The sequence below is a fragment of the Ipomoea nil genome, unplaced genomic scaffold (assembly GCF_001879475.1).
Source record: "Ipomoea nil cultivar Tokyo-kokei standard unplaced genomic scaffold, Asagao_1.1 scaffold2926, whole genome shotgun sequence".
In the NCBI taxonomy this organism is placed as follows: Eukaryota; Viridiplantae; Streptophyta; class Magnoliopsida; order Solanales; family Convolvulaceae; genus Ipomoea; species Ipomoea nil.
In genome coordinates, this window is record NW_017619354.1 from 2,240,246 (window position 1) to 2,260,582 (window position 20,337).

Consider the following 20,337-nt stretch of genomic DNA (forward strand, 5'->3'; position numbering starts at 1 on the left):
GTGAATGTTGGTAACATGGTCCATAATAATTATATTTTGTCTAAACAACACGATTTTCATGCTCCGTGAGGGGTGCAGTGACTGAGTGGTATACCATGATTGTTATACTTAAAAATTACGGGTTTAATGATGTCGAATTCTGTTTTGTAAAACGGTCTGCGAATCGGGCTGCCCACATTCTTGCCCGGGCGGCTGTTTCTATGCCAGATTGTGATGAGTGGTTGGATATGCCACCAGTTTATCTTGTAACTTGTCTTGAAGATGATTTAATGCATTAAGGTTACTTTCTCAAAAAAATTACGGGTTTAATTCTTGCTAACACTCCCTTAATCGAACCATCACATATAGTTTAGTCTTAATTTCTTAGTACGATTTGTCTCTCATGTTGTTGCAATTTTTTTTTTTTTTTTAAGTTTCTAAATTTAGGATATCCTGTTCTAATGGAGCAAAACGTGCTCGATCTCCATGGTGTTCACACTACATACCTTACTAAACATTATATAGTTTTAGTATGCAGAACATTACATGATTTACCTCCTCCACAAATTTCGATGAGAGATCTTTAAGTTAATTTGGGACTTATTACAAATTATTACTCCGTATTAATTTAAAATTAAAATCGAGACATTAAACGCTTTTCTTCACAAGAGATTCATGATTATAAATATCCATAACAAGCTAAGGTAGTATGTAATTTGTGAAGGGATACATATTTGAAGTGAATAAGATTTTGTATATAATTCACTAACTACTTTGCTAAGCGGTGCATCTTCCATGATCACATGCGTGGTGCGGAACGGCGTATAGCTATTTGCATCGTCTTTTCTTAGAATGCTTTATTTGTTCGGTTTTTTTTTTTTTTTTTTCTTTTTTAAATCTTGATTGATCATGTGCTAAACAAGTAATATATAGGGTTTTTAATCTAATATATTTTGAAGCATGGTAAATGGAGTGTTAATATAACTATAAGATAACGAATAATTAATTAATAGTAAATGCTTACTTGAAACCTTATTCCACCATCTCTCTATATATAGTGACCAAAATTGCATTTTGCTGGAGTGGCATTTTTCCACGGGATCATAAATGGAATAATTACTTGTTCATAATTTCCACATAATTTGACTTATCTTAATATTACTTCTTAATTTGAATGAAATATGATCAAATTTCAAAAATTATATGTAAACTAAAAAGCATATAATTTGGTAGTTTTTGATATAAGAAATATATTAGGAATTGAATAACATTAAACATTCTTAATCTAAATTATGGGACGTTTGGTTCAAACATCATAAATAAATTACATTCGTAATTAGAATTGAATTTAGTAATTTGGATAATTTTATTTTATTTTTGGTTCAAGAGGAGGGGATATCCAAAAACACTAGCTAAGGACACTAGCAGCCCTGTTTTGCTCCCCGTAGACATGTTGAAAGTCTACTTCGTTTAGGCTTTCAGCTTCTCGTTTGCATCTTCTGAGAACATTAAGGTTTGGAATCTGCCCATACGAATCCCGCTTCGGGCTCTTTATAGTGGTCATTGAATCGCATTAAAAACAATAGTATATTTGTTTGATAATAAATATGTATCAAAATTGAATTAATTAATTATAAATAAAAATAAGCAACTATATAAAATTAATAATATAGCACATACCCTACATACATTCACACACATAGCTCACTACTCAATGATGTGCGTTCTGTAATCATGTTCTTGCGTAATAGGCCACAAACCACTCAGCAGAGGTAAACGAATTAAGGATGTGCACAGTATAAATCACGCTTATGTGGTGCGCACTTGGTAAACCACGCTCAAGTGTACTAGTCTACAAATCATACAGAAAAGATAAACCACATTAGGAAGTCCTTATGCGACAAGTTTGGTGTTGGCAATAATCGAACAAGTGATATTTTGGTACAAGAATTATGCTATATCCGCTCACACACCTTTTTCAAGGCAAATAAGCATATTAAATTCGAATCCAATAATAAAATATTAAAGTATCCAACCAAACCTAATCTATATTTACAAGTTATTTTAATTTTGTAATTCATAAGTGTCTTTGTTGTGTCCATCCATATGTTAATATATTATATGTACTTATTATAAGATAAATATAATATTCATATTCATAGATATAACATTATTGTTGAGTACGAATTTGTGCTCATAGAATTTACTAATCAAATATCACGCATTACACCATTTAATATATGTTTAATGAAAAAAAAAAAGTAATAAAGGTATAAAGAGGAAAAAGGACACAAAAAAATGAAAAAAATTATTAAAAAATAAAATATAAGAAATTAAAATATGTATAATGTACAAATTATTATATTCAATGGTGAAAATTAACAACTTATTAGAGGAAATAAAAAAATGGAAAATTAAAAATAAGGGAAATTGACACTTTTCATCTATGAATTATAGGAAAATATCACTTTTTCGTCCCTTAATTATATAGTCTTCATTTTTGTCCTTTAATTATTTACAAAGTGTTTTTTTGTCCCTCAATTATAATGTTGTCATTTTCGTCTATAATTGAGGGCATAGTGACTTTTTAGTCCATCAATTGCATGTAAAGTGGCTTTTTAAATCGAATTTTAACAAAAACTTAAAGGATGAAAAAAGCTACCTAGTAACAATTATGTATGAAAAGTAGCAATGAATACGATTAAGGAACAAAAAATGTTATTTTCTTATAAGTTATGGAGTATAAATTAAAAAAAAAAAAAACACAATATACAAATTAACACTGAAATTGATTATGTCAACACAATTCCTATTGATGTTAAACTTTATTATTATTTGTTTTTATATACTTTTAGATTAGATGCCTTAAAAAAAAATGTAATTTTAGATTAGATTGGAGGTGGCAAATTATACTGTGCATCCGTATGCACCATGCATGGTGCATACGGATGTAAAAACGACGTCGTTTTAATAAAACGCGCGTCTCCCCTTAAAAAAAAAAAATTAGGTTCGATTCCCAGCAACAACATATGAACTAAAATTCCATAATCGATGAACTATAATTCCATAATCGATGAACTATAATTTCATAATCTAATCTATGAACTAAAAATTCCAGAAGGAATGAACTAAAATTCCATAATCTATAAACTAAAATTTCAGAATCGATGAACTACAATTCCATAATCGATGAACTATAATTCCATAATCGATGAACTATAATTCCATAATGAATAAACAATATAATGTTGTTGCTGGGAATCGAACTTGAATTTTTTTTAAAGGGGAGACGCGCATTTTTTAATAAAACAACGTCGTTTTGGCATCCGTATGCAACATGCATGGTGCATACGGCAATCGTTATACCCTACACCACGGCGCACATAGCACTGTGCGCCGCGCTCCTCCCAAAACGACGTCGTTTTGGGGTCGTTTTGGGAGGCGCGGTAGGAAGTTGCTGGGATTATGTGTATTTGTTCACACAGTTATGTGTATTTGTTCATACAGTTATGTGTATTGGTTCATACAGTTATGTACATTTTTTATACAATTATGTACATTCTTTTTATACAATTATGTACATCCGAATCAGAAAATTTGTGTATATTATGTTAATAGTTGATGTGTATTATGTTAAAAGTTTATGTTTATTATGTATTATGTTAGATTATGTGTATTATCTTTTAAAAAGAGTATGTATATTTTGTTATATAATTATGTACATTCATGTATACAATTATGTGTATTATAGTATAACATTATGTACATTCTTGAACAACGGTTTTTTTTTTTTAAAGAAAAAACTACTGCCATTCACTGGGGAGGGAAATTTCAAAAAAAAAAAAATTAAAACGACATCGTTTTGCATCTTGACGCATAGTGCAACGCACGCCGTGGTGTAGGATATAAATTGCCTGCATACGGATGCACAGCATAACGATTGATTAGAGGTGGCGTCTAGGAATTTATATGGGCCAAGCATATTGAAGGTTACCCTTAGTTGGACTAGGATAAGGCCCTTCTATTGACTGCTAAACTGTTTACGTTTGGAGAAAGCCCAAAATATTTAGAAGTCGACATCATTAGATCTCGATCATTATTGTGTGGACTATATTTTGTATACTGAAAAATAATGTATATTCAGTTTAAAAATAATGTACATTATATTCATGGGATGTACATTATTTTATACTGAATATACATTCAGTACAAAAATAATGTACATTTAATATATTAAAAATGTACTTTTTGTTATGGTCCACATAACACCGTGTGGACCATGGTCCACACAATAATTTGACATTAGATCTCTTCAATTCCTGGCATGGAAGTTAAGTTGCGATCGTCATTCTTTGGCAAGGCGTTTGATTGGAAGGAGAGAATTAAGTAAAAAAAGAAATTGTAATTTTATGGGAGATAAATAATTTGAGAATAATATGGTAATTCAAATTTCAGTATATTTGGTTTGTAGAAATAGAATTATTGAAAATTTCAATTTCAATATTTGATATACATGAAAATTGAAAGGGAATAAATGTATAGTATATATAAAATCCAATATGCCCGCCCATACTTATTATTATTATTATTATTATTATTATTAATGACCAAATTCAAATTTTGATTTAGCAAATTATGTAATACGTTGTAAATAAACTCTAGAATTGCATAACGAAAACAATAAAATAGATAAGAAATATGAAGTAGGGGAAAGATGGATATCGAAGAAATGGTAGGAAAAAAAGAGAGGATTTAGAAAGGAAATAATCCGGGGAATTAAAAAAGTTAACATTTTACGATTAGGCAAGGTTTTGAATCTTATTAGATTTTGAGCAATCGTTATGCCATGGAACCGTGTTCACTATTCATGGTGAACATGGTTTTAACGGTGTTAGTATACCGTTATCTTTTTTTTTTTTTTCTTAATTAATTGCGTGATTTTTCTTCTTCATTTTCACATTTCGCGGTTTCACTTTAATTTGAGGTGAGCAATGATTTCGGACATTCATAAATTATGAATTCATGCATGCACATTCACTTTGGAACCATGTCTACGCATTCCTGTCCGAAATCACGGACATTCATAAATTATGAATCCATGCCTGCACATTCACTTTGGAACCATGCCTACACATTCACTTTGGAACCATGAGATTATGAATTTTCTATTATGAGATTATGAATTTTCAGTTATGAGATTATGAATCTACATTACATTCATAATCTCATAACAGAAAGTTCATAATTTAATAAATATTTTACTTTTATGCGATTATGAATTTTCTGTTATGAGATTATGAATTTTCATTACATTCATAATCTCATAACAGAAAATTCATAATTTGATCAAACGCGCGCCGTTAACTCCACATCCGCGATTTTTTTTTTTTGGCCTAAAAACGACGTCGTTTGGACTTGTGTTCACCATTCACGGTGAACACGTTTCCAGTGCATAATTTGCGGATTTTGAGTTGCACCCCTATCCAAGAGAGAAAACATTTTAGAATTTAGATATACATTTTAATGAATATATATGAGTGCATACTTACATACATTTTCAATGTGGAAGAAAAATGTTAATTAAAACTTTTCAAAACTCCATTTTTTATAATTTTATAAATACATAAAAATCAATTTTTCATTTATTCATTATCCATTTTAAATATATAATATATGAAATTAACATCTCAACTAAGAAAATTTAAATCCACTTTAACATTATCCAAACCAAGAGTTGAATCACTCAAAATAAAATCTTAAATTGATTACTTTTTTTTTTTAGACGACGACACTCATGATTTTTACAATGTAGTATAGTTTTATACTTTCTCAATTCTTTTCAGTATGTCCAAATAATCAATGCCCCAAAATGATTACTTTAAAGACCATTTTATACTAATATTTCCAACATTTTTTCCCCACAAAATAATTAGGAGACTTTTCTATCTCGAAGCAATTAAAGTGGTATGAACTTAGACTTGAACTCTAAAACCCTTGAAATAATGTGGCCTTCACATTCCTAATGGGTTGACCGTAAACATCAACATACATGAAGTGACTTATATATAATAGATTCAGTGAAGTATACATTACCCCAATTCGTTGCATTTGAAGAAAAGCTAAAATTAAAGTTCTCCATAATGGCTACAGTATACACAAGAGATTCAAGGAACTAGCTACTAGCTAGGCAGTGAAGATAGATTCATTATATTATATTATTATATTATTGATCAAAATACATGGCAGAAGAAATATGATCTATAGTCCAAGTTCTGCTCCCCTCGGTGGCAGCATATTTATATAGCTTTTTTCTTTTTATTTTATTATTATTATTGATACATTACGTTTTCCCAGTTTATGCTAGACTAATTTAAATCGTGAATCGTCCAAATAGCTTGTCCTTAACTCCAAAGTCTTGTTGGTGAGAGTCAAATCTTCATCCTAGAGCTAAAGTGGCCGTGGTGATTTTAGACTAGACAATTTAATCTAGAGCAAATACCAAATTTGATCCCACGAGTACTAGCAAAATGACAATTTTGGTCCACATGTTTAATTTCTACTAATTTTCATCGACGACTATTATTTTAGTACCGATTTACATCCACGACTATTGTTTTAGTGCTAAAATTCATCGCACCGGTCACCCACCAATTTAAGACATGTGTAAATCTAAAATTTTTAAGGGTATTTTCGTCATTTTTCAACTTAAGATCACAATTTGAGCATTAATAAATGGAATTAAGCCCTAAGATCGATTCCAATTCGTAGTTTTCCTCCTCATCCTACCTTAATTTGAGGAGGAGAACTGCGAATTGAAATTGATCTTAAAGCTTAAATCCATTTATTCATGCTCAAATTAGGATCGTAATTTGAAAAAAGGACAAAAACACCCTTAATAATTTCATATTTCGGCATGTCTTAAACAAATAGGTAACCAGCATGATGAATTTTGATACTAAAATAATAATCGTGAATAAAAATTACTAGAAATTAAATATGTTAATCAAAATTATCATTTTACTAATACTCGTGAAACTAAAATTGATATTTGGTCATTTAATCTATCACTCGAACTAGTCTCACGGGGCTACTTTTATTTTATAATAAGTTGTGGGTTCACATGCATGCAAATTAAATAAGTGAAGTGTGACATGGTGGGTCCGGTGATGATGGAAATAGTAGGATATGCGGCCAGCTTGGAAGTGGATAAGTGTGTAAAGAAAGGGCGTTGCATCTTTGCTGGGATCCATACGGCTATGGAATCTAAAAACGGTCCAGTCTGTACAACTCTATTGGACCTGACATCCTTGTCACTTCTCGCTACTTTCCTTACAATTATTAACGTACCCTCCGCTCCCCTCTCCACTCTCCATTCAACGGTAAACTTTGAACTAGGCCACTCCTACATACACCAACTTAATTGCATGTTTAAATAATTTGTAATTGGCTAATTGCTACAACCTATACAAAGTTTATCATAGAGAGCAGGGCCGGATTTTAGGCTGTGCAAGCTGGGCTACTGTACAGGATCTTCAATTTTAGAGAGACCCTAAATTTTAGAGGTCCAATATTTAATTTTTACCTAACTAGTTTAGAAATAAATATTAAAAGTTTTCAATTATACTTAAAAGGTTCCATAAAGAGATGGTAAAAATGTGTATTTATTGTATTTTAACTTGGAGGTCAAATGTTCGAAACTTGCATAATATTGGTTTTAAAAATTGTGATTTTGGTTGGACCTCATTAATTTACTAGAATAGGGCCACAAAAACCTAAAATCTGGCCCTGATAGAGAGTAATGGATTGTTTGGTTGGATGTAGTCATCCAATTTAATTACAATATAATTCTATGATTATCGGAATTATCGTATTTGGCTGAAGGGAATTGCAATTCATATCCTACCCATATGAATTGCAATTCAATAGAGAAAGGAAAGGGAAAATAGAAGAAAAAGACTTTTTTACCCTATTATTATTATACCGGGTCATTTTAGTATTTATATCACTTCTTCCATTCTCATTCTCAATAATTCTATTTCTCCGTACCAAACAATGTAATTTCAAAATTTAAAAATTTTAAGGGTATTTTCGCCATTTTCACATTGAGATCCCAATTTGAGCATGAATAAAGAGATTTAAGTCCTAAAATCGATCCCAATTTGCAATTCTCATTTTCATCCTACCTTAATTTGAGGATGACAATTGTGAATTGAGATCAATCTTAGGGCCTCAATTTCTTTATTTACGCTCAATTTGGGATCTTAATTTGAAAATAACGAAAATACCCTTCATAATTTTATATTTCGACATGTTTTAAACGAAGGGGTGACCGGCGTGATGAACGTTGACACTAAAACACTAGTAATTGATGAAAAATTGTACTAAAACAATAGTCGTGGATGAAAATTAGTAGGAATTAAACATGTGAACCAAAACTGTCATTTTGCTAATACTCGTGGAACCAAAAGTGATATTTGCTACCATGAAAATATATGATTAATGATAGATGTAGTGTAATCGTAATGCTCGATCAATGAAACAATAATATTTACGTGTTATAAAACTTCTTTCATTTGAAATCCAACATAGGATTGACTCCATCTCAACTAAAAGTTTAAACTAATATTTGGTCTGCACATTTATATTTATATCTTATATGTTCATCACAATCATTTCAATTACAGTTCATTAAAATAATCTTCTGTAAGATGATTAGAGCACCAAACATTTCAAATATTTTGATTACTCTTTTAAATGCATCTTAAATATATATGATAATGTGCCAAGCACCTTGTGCTCAGATGACATGTAGTGACTCTCTTATATTATAATGAATAGAGTCACTAGCTTTCAATATATATATATGATAATGTTAAAATAAGAATGAAAGAATATTTAATATAATAACCAAAAAGGTAAAAGGTAACCGCCTAGAATTTCTTCCAAAAACTATATTAGTATAAGCAAGTTGCGTATATATGTGAGAGAAGATGGCACATTCTGGTGTTTTAACATGCCCCCATATGGTTTTGTTTGTATGGTGGGGTTGGGCTTGGCAACTGCACGTGACAGGCATGTGCATCGAGACAATGTTTTTTGAAACGCAAAGGAAGCACAAATTCTTTTCTTTAATTTGTAACAAAAATGCCACTAATTAAAAAGCAGTTACTAAAAGTATGCTGCCCAATTTCCCTTCAAGCAAGTTGAATATATGGTTTGAAGATTTCTTGGATTTCTGTTCAATTTGTAGGCCAATAATATTATATTGAATGTGAACATATATCTTTTTTTATTCTATATCATACATGAAGAAATTATTTAGTAAAGTGATAGTATTAATTGTAATATTTTTATAGCATATTTCATTATAAAAAATATTTGTGTCCATGGTTATTTGAAGTATTTATGCTTACAAGTTTGAATAATTTTCACCCGGTGAATAAAAGATGCAAAATTTAAAAGAATATACATTATAAATTATTAGATGGGGGAGGGGGATAATATATATATATATATATATATATATATATATATATATATATATATATTGTAAAATTTGATTAATCTATTAGTGACATAATGAATATGTAGTTGTAACTGAATAAACATGTAGTTATGACATAAATCTGAATTATGCGTTACTTACAATATCTTAATTATAAGTTTTTAATAATATATTTTTATACGTTAATTTTATTTGTACAAAAAAATTAAATTTACGTTTTTTTTTTTAAATAAAATAAATTAGAGAGAAGTATTAATCTATTAAAATTCTAAATATCTTTCAATGTTTTTTAACCACTCAATCACTCATCTCTCAAGCAACCCGATTGAGTTTACAAAAATCTTCTATTATTATAAGTATAATAATAGATAATAGATTCCAACTTCTCTCTCTCCTCTCACCTTCACCTTAATAAATTAAAAAAAAAAAAAAAAAAAAAAAAAAAAAAAAACCTTCAAGAACTCACCAAAATTTCTATTGGGGTTACTCTTGACGTAAGTTGTATATGATGGGATCAAAATGTAGATTATGGGCATTTATAATTTATAAGCTATTTTATCTTGCTTCAAAATGAAAATATCTTATAATGAGCTAGCTTGATATATTGTGTATACACATGCATGAATGGAAGTCCATTATCTCCATTGTTCTCTTTAATATATTGGGAGAAATTAACAAATATTATGCCATTTATTCAATTTATTTACTTGTCAAAATCCAACACGCCAACATTTCAATTAAAAAGGACCCAAAAAAAAAAAAATCAATACTTAAAATTGTGGTGTTAAAGAATTTGGAAATAAATTAAGGTTATAATTGTTACACGAGAAAGTATGTGTAGATAAGATGTAGATGCATTGATGACAAATGACATTATGAGAGCCAATGCTAATGCTAATCAACAAGATAGCTTTCGTATGGAAAATGAAGTGTGTTTGAAAAGAGAAAATGAAGATGGGGAATGATTCGTACGTTTAGACCAATATGGTTAATGTCATAATTGATTGGCAATTGTACATATTATGTAAATTAGTAGATATATGGAACATTATTCTTGTACTAAAAGGTTATATGTTAATGTTTGATTATTGTTAATATTTTTTAGATTACAAGTTCGATTTTTGTTCATACTATTTTAATCGAGCCCATAGCATTGTGCAGAAAAAGAGAAAAGTCAATATGTGTACAAATTTTACGGTAATACATTTTAATTTGAAATTACATAGTTAAAGAATGTGATTATCCCATCTTACCAAAATATAATATGGTACAAAATTTATGCAAAAATGTATATAATTTTGTTATTATTATTATTATTATTTTTTAAAAACCTTATTAGAAAATATTTGGTGTGCACCAATCAATCCAAACATATGTTTAATAAAACATGAGGAACTTAAAATAATAGTTTATTGTAAAATACTATCTCAAATAGCATTTCAAAATAAACTCATGACTTTTTAACTATTTTTTTTCTTTTTTTAAAATCTGTATTAATTTATAAAAATGATACCATTCACCCTTCATTAGTCAAAATCTTAATATTTTAGTTTATCTTTTTTATGTTTTCTTTACAACTAATTCAACAATTAATTTTATCAAACACTTTAATTTTAATTAATTAGCTTATTAGCTATTGTGGGTGTTTGGCAAATAGATGCTATTTGTTAGTTATTAGCGGATTGAGTTAGCGTGTTTGACTAGTTGATAGCATTATCTCATATAATTTATTTTCTTAACAAGTTAATTGAAAAAGATATTTTGAATAATTTTTAGAATTTTAATGTTTTAGAACAATAAGTTGTTACAAAGACTAAATAAGCAAAAATGTTTGAGAAAGTTTTGTTGGCATGTGGCTAATTTGACCATATATTTCTTATTAGTAGACTGTAGACGTTTCAGGGGCGACCCCACAGGATTCCCTCCCATGCCCAACGCCAACTCCATTCTTTCCTTTTTCTTCCTTGTAATCTGCAAAAAGAGTGCAGAAAAAAACCTTCCCTTAAGCAAACCTCCCATACCCATTTTCATTTCCCGAGATACAAACAAAAATCTCTTATTTTACACTGTTTTTTGCCCATAAAGCTATCATCTTTGCTCCATTTTTGCACCGTGTACATACACCCTGGTGCAGGAGTATAGCGATTAGGATGGTGTACTACCAGAGAAACCATCAATCTGTGAAGAAAGGGGTTGATGTTGATCATGAAGACGAGGAATCTCATCACCCCCTGGGTTTGGTGTGTGGGAATAATGGCTATAACAGCAAGAGAGCAAAGCCCAAGCTTCTGTCTCTCCTCTTTCTGTCTCTTATTTCTTGCTGCTTTATTCTTGCACCCCAGCTCCTCAGTAAATCCCTCTCTCTCTCTCTCTCTCTCTCTCTCTCTCTCTCTCTCTCTCTCTCTCTCTCTCATTCTTTGACTCCTTCCTTTTTCTGGTTTCTGATTTTACATCTGTGTGGGAACAGACTCTTTTGGCTTTGAAGGTGATGGGCTTGCTCATGAAACCGATTCAAAGGCTTCCATGTGCTCTTCTATCTCTAATGGTTAGTCTACTCTCTTCTTCTGCTTTTAAAATATAAAGATTCACTTTTTATCAGCTATTTCTGTGGACTAATCTTCAGGGTCTGTTATTTTTATTCTATCTTTGGATTTAACTTAAGTATCAGCATGTACAGTTCCAGATATGGATAACCCATATTTTGATGATTTTGAAGTGTTTTTTTCCTTATTGGTTTGGTGGGTACTGGGTAAGCTTAGTGTCAGCATGGCATGAAATTGTTTTCCAGTTCTATCTATTCAGTTTGAGTAGGATATGATGATGAAATGCTTTAATTTGTTCTTGGATATGTGAAAGGGGAATCTGTTACTTTTGTTTATGTTGTGTAACCTAGTATTTGTGTGTTTAGTTCATTGTCTGCAAATAATAATGGAACAGTAAATTATGTGACTGCAGGGACCATATGTTGTGATAGAAGTAGCTTTAGATCAGATGTTTGTGTTATGAAAGGGGATATAAGAACAGATTCTGGTTCATCATCAATTATCCTTTACAAGAACAATGATTATTTTCTGGGGAGTACTCGTGAAAAGATCAGACCGTATACAAGAAAGTGGGAAACGAGTGTCATGGGCACGATTGATGAGTTAGGCCTTGTTGTGAAGGGGCAGAAATCGGGGGTTCATCACAGGTGTGATGTCCAGCACGGTGTCCCTGCTGTGTTCTTCTCGACGGGAGGGTACACTGGTAATCTTTACCACGAATTCAACGATGGAATTCTGCCTCTCTACATCACTTCCCAGCGTTTCGAGAAGAGGGTAGTTTTCGTTATCCTTGAATATCATAACTGGTGGATTACCAAGTATGGCAACGTTCTCTCGCAGCTCTCTGATTACCCAGCCATAGATTTTCGAGACAATAGAACCCATTGCTTCCCTGAAGTCCATGTCGGTTTGAGGATTCATGATGAGCTAAGTATTGATTCTTCGTTGATGAAAGGGAATAAGGGCATCGGGGATTTTAGGGAGCTTCTGGACCGAGCTTATTGGCCTAGGATACAAGGTCTAATTCAGGATGAAGAACGTGAAGCTAATACCTCAATAGAGATGCCAATATTGCATAAGCAAAACTCGATGGCACCTAAACTGGTCATAATAACTAGGAATGATTCAAGAGCGATAATAAACGAGGACTCGTTGATCAAAATGGCTGAAGAAATTGGGTTCCAAGTTGAGATTTTGAGGCCTGCTAGGACCACCGAGCTTGCAAAAGCCTATCGGGTTCTCAATTCGAGTGACGTTTTGGTTGGAGTTCACGGGGCTGCCATGACTCATTTCCTGTTCTTGAAGCCCGGGGCAATCTTCATTCAAATCATCCCCCTTGGAACAGACTGGGCAGCCGAGACTTACTATGGGGAACCCGCAAAGAAACTGGGACTAAGGTACATTGGCTACAAAATCCTTGCTAAAGAAAGCTCTTTATACGACGAATATGATGAAGATGACCCTGTACTGAAGGACCCTAACAGCGTGAACGAGAAGGGCTGGGAGTTCACGAAAAAGATATACCTCGATCACCAGAATATAAGATTGCACCTTGGAAGATTTCGAAAGAGACTTCTCCGAGCCTATTATCATTCCACTATCAAAAAGAATGAACAACTTGGTCTTCAAAGTCAGTAAATTCTTGATCTTACTTGTGTTTAATTGATTATCACCTATCCATCTCATTTTTAGGCCACTGTAAATTAGATCCAGCAGGAAAGAGTAAAAAAAAATTAAAATCTTGTTGTAGCAAAGATCAAAGATCAAAGATCAGTAGCTATGGGCTATTTTTTTTTATCCTTTGTTTCTTCTCTCTTTGTGCATGTACATCAAGTAGGAATGCAATGGAGTTTTTCTCTTTTGGGAATTTCCTTTCTGAAGCTTTGAATTAAATGATTCTTTGGGTATTATTCCAACCTGGATTTGAGATAGCTCCCACTATTTGCTGCTCTTTATCCACAAGTATTATACTACATTTCCTGGAAACCTTAGATGGTAGTTTGATGAAGTTTAAGCAAGGGAAGCAGCTTCAAACACATTTGTTCATAAGTGATGTGTATGCATTTAGTTTGGTGCCTAACACTAAGGGTCCATTTGGTTCGCGAAAAGTATTTTAAAGGAAATGAAATTGAAATTACATGTAAAAAGTAAGTACTAAGAAGATGAATTTTATTGTTTGATTGGTGGAAAAAAATTATTAGAAATACTAATTCTCTTGTTTGATTAGATTTGGAATTGTAAGGAATAAGAGTATAAAAATCTATGTCCCTACAAATTAATAAGAATAATAAGAAAGAAAACAAGGGTAAAATAGTCAAATTGTATCATTTTTTATACCCATCTTCCATGAAAAATAAAATCTCATGTCTAACCAAGAATTTTGTTTTTTTTAAATTTAAAAAATTCATTTTTCAATAAAGAACCAAATACCAAAAATTAATATTTTCCTTCACTTAAAAAAAAATATTTTTCATAGAAAGACTTTTCCATCCAACCAAACATCCCCTAACAGGATTTCAATTTTCCGGCCCCAATTATTGTACTCTGAGCTTTGGTGAGGATCTGTCAATGCTTATGATTCTGTTGACGAATCATATGGTGAATGTTTAATCCAAGATTATTGGTCTGCATTATTGCACGTGACTACTGAGTCCACTCTGACTTCTGGGCACTTATTTTGTTTTCGTTTTCATTCTTGAGCTTTTGCCTTTTCATTTGTACAAAGCCACTGCACTCCATTCTTTTTTTTCTTTAGGGAAGATTTAGGAAAATTCAGATCCAAAAGTTGTGTATTAGCTAAATTATGCTCACAATGAAGTGCACTGACAAATTTTGTGCGACAAGTTTGACTCAAAAAATACTAGCATTAATCGAATTTGTGACTTTATGATACGAAAATATACTTTACCTATTTGAGTACTTTTTTCGAATCATTGCACTCCCTGCTCCTGTAGAGCCGGCCTAGGGTAGTTCCATAAGACCTCTAAAAATTGGGGGCCAAATTGAAATAAGCATCCCTTAGAGCATCTATACCAATGAATTTTTTTCACTTTTTAGAACAGTAGCATTGATTTTATCTGATGGGAGACAATAGTTTGAAGATAATTTTTTTCTCCTGCAAAACATAATTTTTTGCAGGAGAAAAAAAAAAAAAGATCGTTGGATGCGCGTTAGGCGCACTTTGCGCCTCTACACACGCCCACTAGGGCACGTCAGATTGGCCACCAGGCGTTACGCGCACTTTGCACTTCCACACGCACCCACTAAGGCGCATCAGAGTGGCCATCACTGCCACTTTAACGCCAAAACGTATTTCTTTGTTTGTTTGTTTTTTTTTTTTTTTTTTAAAGTTTTTCAACTTTTTATTTTTGTTTTTCCATTTTGTTTTTTTTTTCCTACACCTTTATCCTAGGTGTCATCTAAAAAACTATAAAAATATCAACAATACTAATTTAATAATTTTAAAATGATACGGAGTATCTTTAAAGAATATTTTTAAATAGGAATATTTATTGTCTCATTATCACGTCATCAAATTCAGTATTTGTAGGGGCCAAAAAGGCAAAAGGTGATCGAAACAGTAATTTATAAAAGTGCGAGGGTTGAAAATAAAATAAGGCAAGTTGTGGCAGATTATTCTCGTTTCTCCATTTCCGCCGCCAGGAGAGTAGTGACCCGGCCCCTAGTCCCTAGACGTAGAGGTGGAGTGATACACTCAACGCCGCCTTGGAAATGGAGGATCCTTCACTCATACACAGACAGATGCACCGAGAAGCCGCCACCATCGACTCGATCGGCGACGATCTTCTTCACAACATCTTCTCCCGCCTCCCGGCGCCGTTTTGCGCCACCGTCGCCTGCGTTTGCCGCTCTTGGAACCTTATCGCCACCCGCATCCTCTCCTACCCCAAGTTCTCCTCCGCTCTCTCTCGCAACCCTTCCCTTCAGGTCTCATGCCCCGATGCCCCGTAAAATTCAATTAATTTTCCGAGAAATTACTAAATTTTGTGGCTACGTGATGTAGGATGCTGTAAATGAGGTAATTGACGAGGTTCTATCACAGCCGATTCGACCTCAGTTCGCCATTGCTTCCGTTGGCCCCAGTTTTAGCTTGGAAGACGCTCATGCACTCGTAAAACCTCTATCTACCTCTATGTTTCTGCTCTCGAGAATTAAATAATCAAATTGAGCTTCAGAATTACTAGTGAATTTACAACGTTTATTATTATTCTGCGAATATATGGATGCGCAGGGTCGATAGCTCATTTCATATGTCTGTGTGACTGTGTGTGTGTATATATATACAACAATGGACAAGTTGGGATTTTAGGAATGTTTTACATTCTCTGAGTCTTATAATTGTTGAGAAGAGTCTCTGTACCATAAGTGTTCTTTTGTTGTAATTGAAATTCTATGGTTTGTAGATTTCTAGGAGATTGGACTCCAGAATTCCAGTAATTACTTGCACATCACAAGGAATTATTGGTAGAGATGCACTAACTCATGAGTTTCAAGAGGTTGGTTCAATGACTAAACAATGTAATGAAACTTTCAGTTTGATTGGTTTGATTTCTGATCATGAAAATTGAGGTGGAAGTCACTGAAATTTCTCCAGGTTCAATGGGACATAGTTGATGATGATGATGGCGACAACGTTGAGGATGTTAATATGTTGCCGAATGCAAATGTAGGAGTCTTGTTGAGTGTTGGTTTCTTGCCGGGATTGAAAGCCAATTTGATCCCTTTATTGTGGAATAATCGGGTAAGAATATCAGTTTCATTTTATGTGGGAGATTGGTGTGCTTGCTTTCAATATTTATATAAGGTTTACTTGTATTTGATTGGATGTGTTATTAATTGTTGTGCATAGATGTTTGAACAATTTGATTGGGCAACATTGCAGGGAACTCGAGGACTCATGGTTGATGAATTTGTGATGAGTATCAGGGAATACTCATCTTTAGTTTCTGGCACCACATCCCCACAGGGGATTATATTGTTCTCAGTAAGTTGTATATCTTTTAATGTTTCAATAATCCATCCCTTTTACACATTACATTGCAGGTGTATAAAGTTGCAACAAAATTTAAGGGCCATTGGGTGCTCTGACGTATTGGTAGGATTTATTTTTGAATCTCACAAATGAGCTAATTGTTGTGCTAGGACCAAGAAACTGATATGAAAGATGTTCTTGTGAAGATGGGTGAGTATTTAATGAAATGGTGCTTTTGTATTTTGAAATTATGGGCAACTATAATTTATATATATGTATCTTTTAGAGCATTATTTTGCCCTCCATTTTTCATTGGAATGAACCAAGACTTCATCTTTTAATTTTGCTTCAACCTTTTTTTGGTTTGCAGATTATGCATTTTCTGGAGAGACTGTAATTGTGGGTGATGGAGCTGGCAAATTCTTATACCAAATTGATAATGGAGTTAATGCCACAATTAATCAAGATTGTACTCCTGCAGCTCTAGCTCTTGTATTTGCAAAGGACAGAGACAAGCCTCCTGGTATTTTTTCTCTCATGAACTAAACATTTGGGTTTGTCTTGTTACCATACGGGAAAGTTGAAAAATAAGAAAGGTGTATGGGGAAGAAGAAATAAAACACACTTAGCTTTTAATGAAGGAATGGAATAATGACAAAACTGGTTTAGTTATAACGAGAGGAACTTTTTGGAGTGAGGTTAAGAAGTTGTTTGATTCTGTTACAGCCTGGGCAGCTGGGCTTTAATGCGTCCATGCCATGCATATATTCTGTAAAACTTTATTGCCATTTAAAATCTTTTGGGCTTCAATGAGCAGGTGTGGGGGAAACTCAATTTCATGTTATGTTGTCCAATGGCATATCAGCTTTTGGACCTACATACAAAGCTGTTTCTGTAAGAGAGAGACGCACTGGCAATACCACATGGCTGACTGCTAAGAGGGGAGCAGAGCAGGAGGACCTTGATGGTCAAACTCTGTTAGAGCAGATCTTTCATGAGGTAGAGTAAAACCTGCAATTGCTGAGTAACTGAGTTGGTACTACTACCACTTCTAATGGACATAATAAACAACTATGGATGGTCGTTATCCCATGTTTGTAGAAGACTGGTCGTTACCTTTTGAGGTGTGGGTGTGTATGAGTTGGTTATTCTCTGTGTACCGTCATGTTGTGTTCACTTATGTTTTTCAATGTTTAATTAACGAAAATTTTAACATGTGCATGTCAAAGCAAGATTTTCTTCCACTGTAATAAATTCTTTTGTCCTTAAATTCCTGCAGGTAGGAGATTATTTCCATTGCCAAGCTCTATTTATTGGAGTCATGAAAAGAAGAAAGTGCTCCATTGGGGAGGAAAAAGTAAAATGGAGTACTTTTCAGGAATTTCATGAGGTCTTGAGGTAATATTTTGCACCCATTTTACTTGTTTGATTTTCTTTGATCTTCATTTCTTGATATTCAGAAAGTAGGTTCTCTCTCCTGTATAACAAGTTAAACATCTAAAATGGCACTTTTCATTAGTGATGTAATGCATATAATGTACAAGGGGCTTTCAGTTGGAATTGTCTATGCTCCCTTTGCTTCATTTTCATTTTCATGTTTATCGGGAGGGAGGTAACTGGAAATGTGTGCTTGTACTACTAGTATTGTACTCTTGGAGAGTATTATTACAATTCTCTTAATGATATATGAGTTGTAGTTTTGCTAGCAAGTAGTTTACTACATTTACATGTGCTTGATGGACATCTTACTCCACTGCATTAATTTTCTCCCTTTTTTCATCCAAGAAAGAAACATGTTTCTTTTTGTTTTCAGAGGAGACGAGGAGTACTTATATGTCAATGGTCTTGGCATCAAAAGTGGAGATTTGTTCCGTTTCTACATTTCAGATTCTAATACTGCACTATCTTCTTGCAAAAAGATTGCCGACAACCTTAGATGTTTGAAGCAGGAATATGACTGCAGAAATCATCCAAGTGGTGATGCTGTAAACATTGATAAGAAGGCAATTTTAGGTGGCATTTCTTTCTGTTGCTGCGGCCGCGGTGAGTCGTTTTTTGGACATGCTAATGCTGATAGCTCGCCTTTCGTGGAAAACCTCCCCATGGTTCCTCTAGCTGGAAATTTTTGCGCTGGGGAAATTGCTCGTGTGGATTTAAGCTCTTACGGGGATGGGCCCGAAGAGCTCTGTTCCATCCGCTGCAATCTACACGTGTTCAGCACTGTCTACCTGGTTATGTCATACACCCCCGCAGGACCTGCACAGCTCTAATGTCTGATCATAACTCCATCCACAAGCCGGAGATAGTTCTCCCCTCTTCCTTGATCACATGTTTACTTCTTACTACAAAATCCCGCAAAAGTATTGCAGTTCAACAGCATGCTCAGCTCTTCAAGAAAGACGAACAGAAAGCTTCTTCCGCTTTGAGTTGAATGTGAGTTGAATGATCATCTCCTCCTCTCCTGGCTTAATATGAAAGATATTTGCTTCCAACTATTTTTCTCCTTCTGGTGTATATGTTTACTTGCACTTTCTGTTGGTATTTCTAGATCTGGTTTTTGGTTGTTTAACTTATTCACATTGCCATAAATTCCTTCTATATTTACAAAATGTAGAAAGGCAAAGCAATGGAGTGCTTTACACTAAAAATGATGATATCAAAATGAAGTATGATTCTTCAGAAGTGTGACACAGCATTACCCAGATAGATGCTTACTTTTTAAGAGTTGTGAAAGTTTAGTATGGGTATTGCTATTTCAGTATACATGCAAAAGGCAACATACTACGCAACTCCTAAAAAAGATTGGAAATTTAAGGCGTATAAAACACAATATTTTATACATCAAGTGCTAAGCAATCAAGAATCCACAAATACACAATTATTCATATTTAGTTCTTTTGTGGTTTATGTTAATAGAAAAAAAACATTATGAATAATTGAGAGTTTAATAACTATATGCTAAAAAAATTTATGAAACAAGAATATTCAAATTTAAAATAGTATGTGTAAAAAAATGTTGAGAAATTTTTTTTTTCGATAACTAGTGTTGTTATCCTTCATAATGTGAGAGTTAAATTCTTATATTTATAAGATATTTTTAACATGTAGAAAAAAAGATAAATACGTAAAGGGTCATATTTGTGTAAGACTATCTCATAAGTCCTTAGACGAGCCGGAAAATGTAATATTTATATGTTACTTATAAGAGAAAGTGAAAATGTAAAAGTATTACACTTTCCCTTGTAAGTAATGTTTGACAGTGTTTGGGTTGATATCATAGAATTAGATTCTCATTGACTCGAAATTTCGCATGTCAA

At 32.9% G+C, this 20,337-nt stretch overlaps 2 protein-coding genes across 4 annotated transcripts; both read left to right on the top strand.

Annotated features, from left to right (window-relative positions):
- Positions 1–11,377: 11,377 nt before the first annotated feature.
- LOC109161982 (EGF domain-specific O-linked N-acetylglucosamine transferase) lies at positions 11,378–13,937 on the top strand. Of its 2 annotated transcripts, XR_002050982.1 has the most exons (4): positions 11,378–11,833; positions 11,952–12,029; positions 12,440–13,729; positions 13,760–13,937. XR_002050982.1 is itself a non-coding variant. In XM_019310587.1 (3 exons), the coding sequence occupies exons 1-3, from the start codon at positions 11,635–11,637 to the stop codon at positions 13,663–13,665; spliced, it is 1,503 nt and encodes a 500-aa protein (XP_019166132.1). In that variant the 5' UTR covers positions 11,378–11,634; the 3' UTR covers positions 13,666–13,937. The 2 variants fall into 2 exon arrangements, 1 of the variants encoding a protein (XP_019166132.1); XM_019310587.1 differs by having other exon boundaries at positions 12,440–13,937.
- Positions 13,938–15,635: 1,698 nt separating this feature from the next.
- On the top strand, positions 15,636–19,702 carry LOC109161980 (F-box/LRR-repeat protein At5g63520). 2 transcript variants are annotated; one of them, XM_019310586.1, is made up of 10 exons: positions 15,636–15,975; positions 16,052–16,159; positions 16,452–16,544; positions 16,643–16,789; positions 16,931–17,032; positions 17,197–17,230; positions 17,391–17,543; positions 17,838–18,019; positions 18,300–18,418; positions 18,834–19,702. In XM_019310586.1, the coding sequence occupies exons 1-10, from the start codon at positions 15,760–15,762 to the stop codon at positions 19,288–19,290; spliced, it is 1,611 nt and encodes a 536-aa protein (XP_019166131.1). In that variant the 5' UTR covers positions 15,636–15,759; the 3' UTR covers positions 19,291–19,702. The 2 variants fall into 2 exon arrangements, with proteins under 2 accessions (XP_019166131.1, XP_019166130.1); XM_019310585.1 differs by having other exon boundaries at positions 15,637–15,975; positions 17,191–17,230.
- The last annotated feature ends 635 nt before the right edge of the window (positions 19,703–20,337 follow it).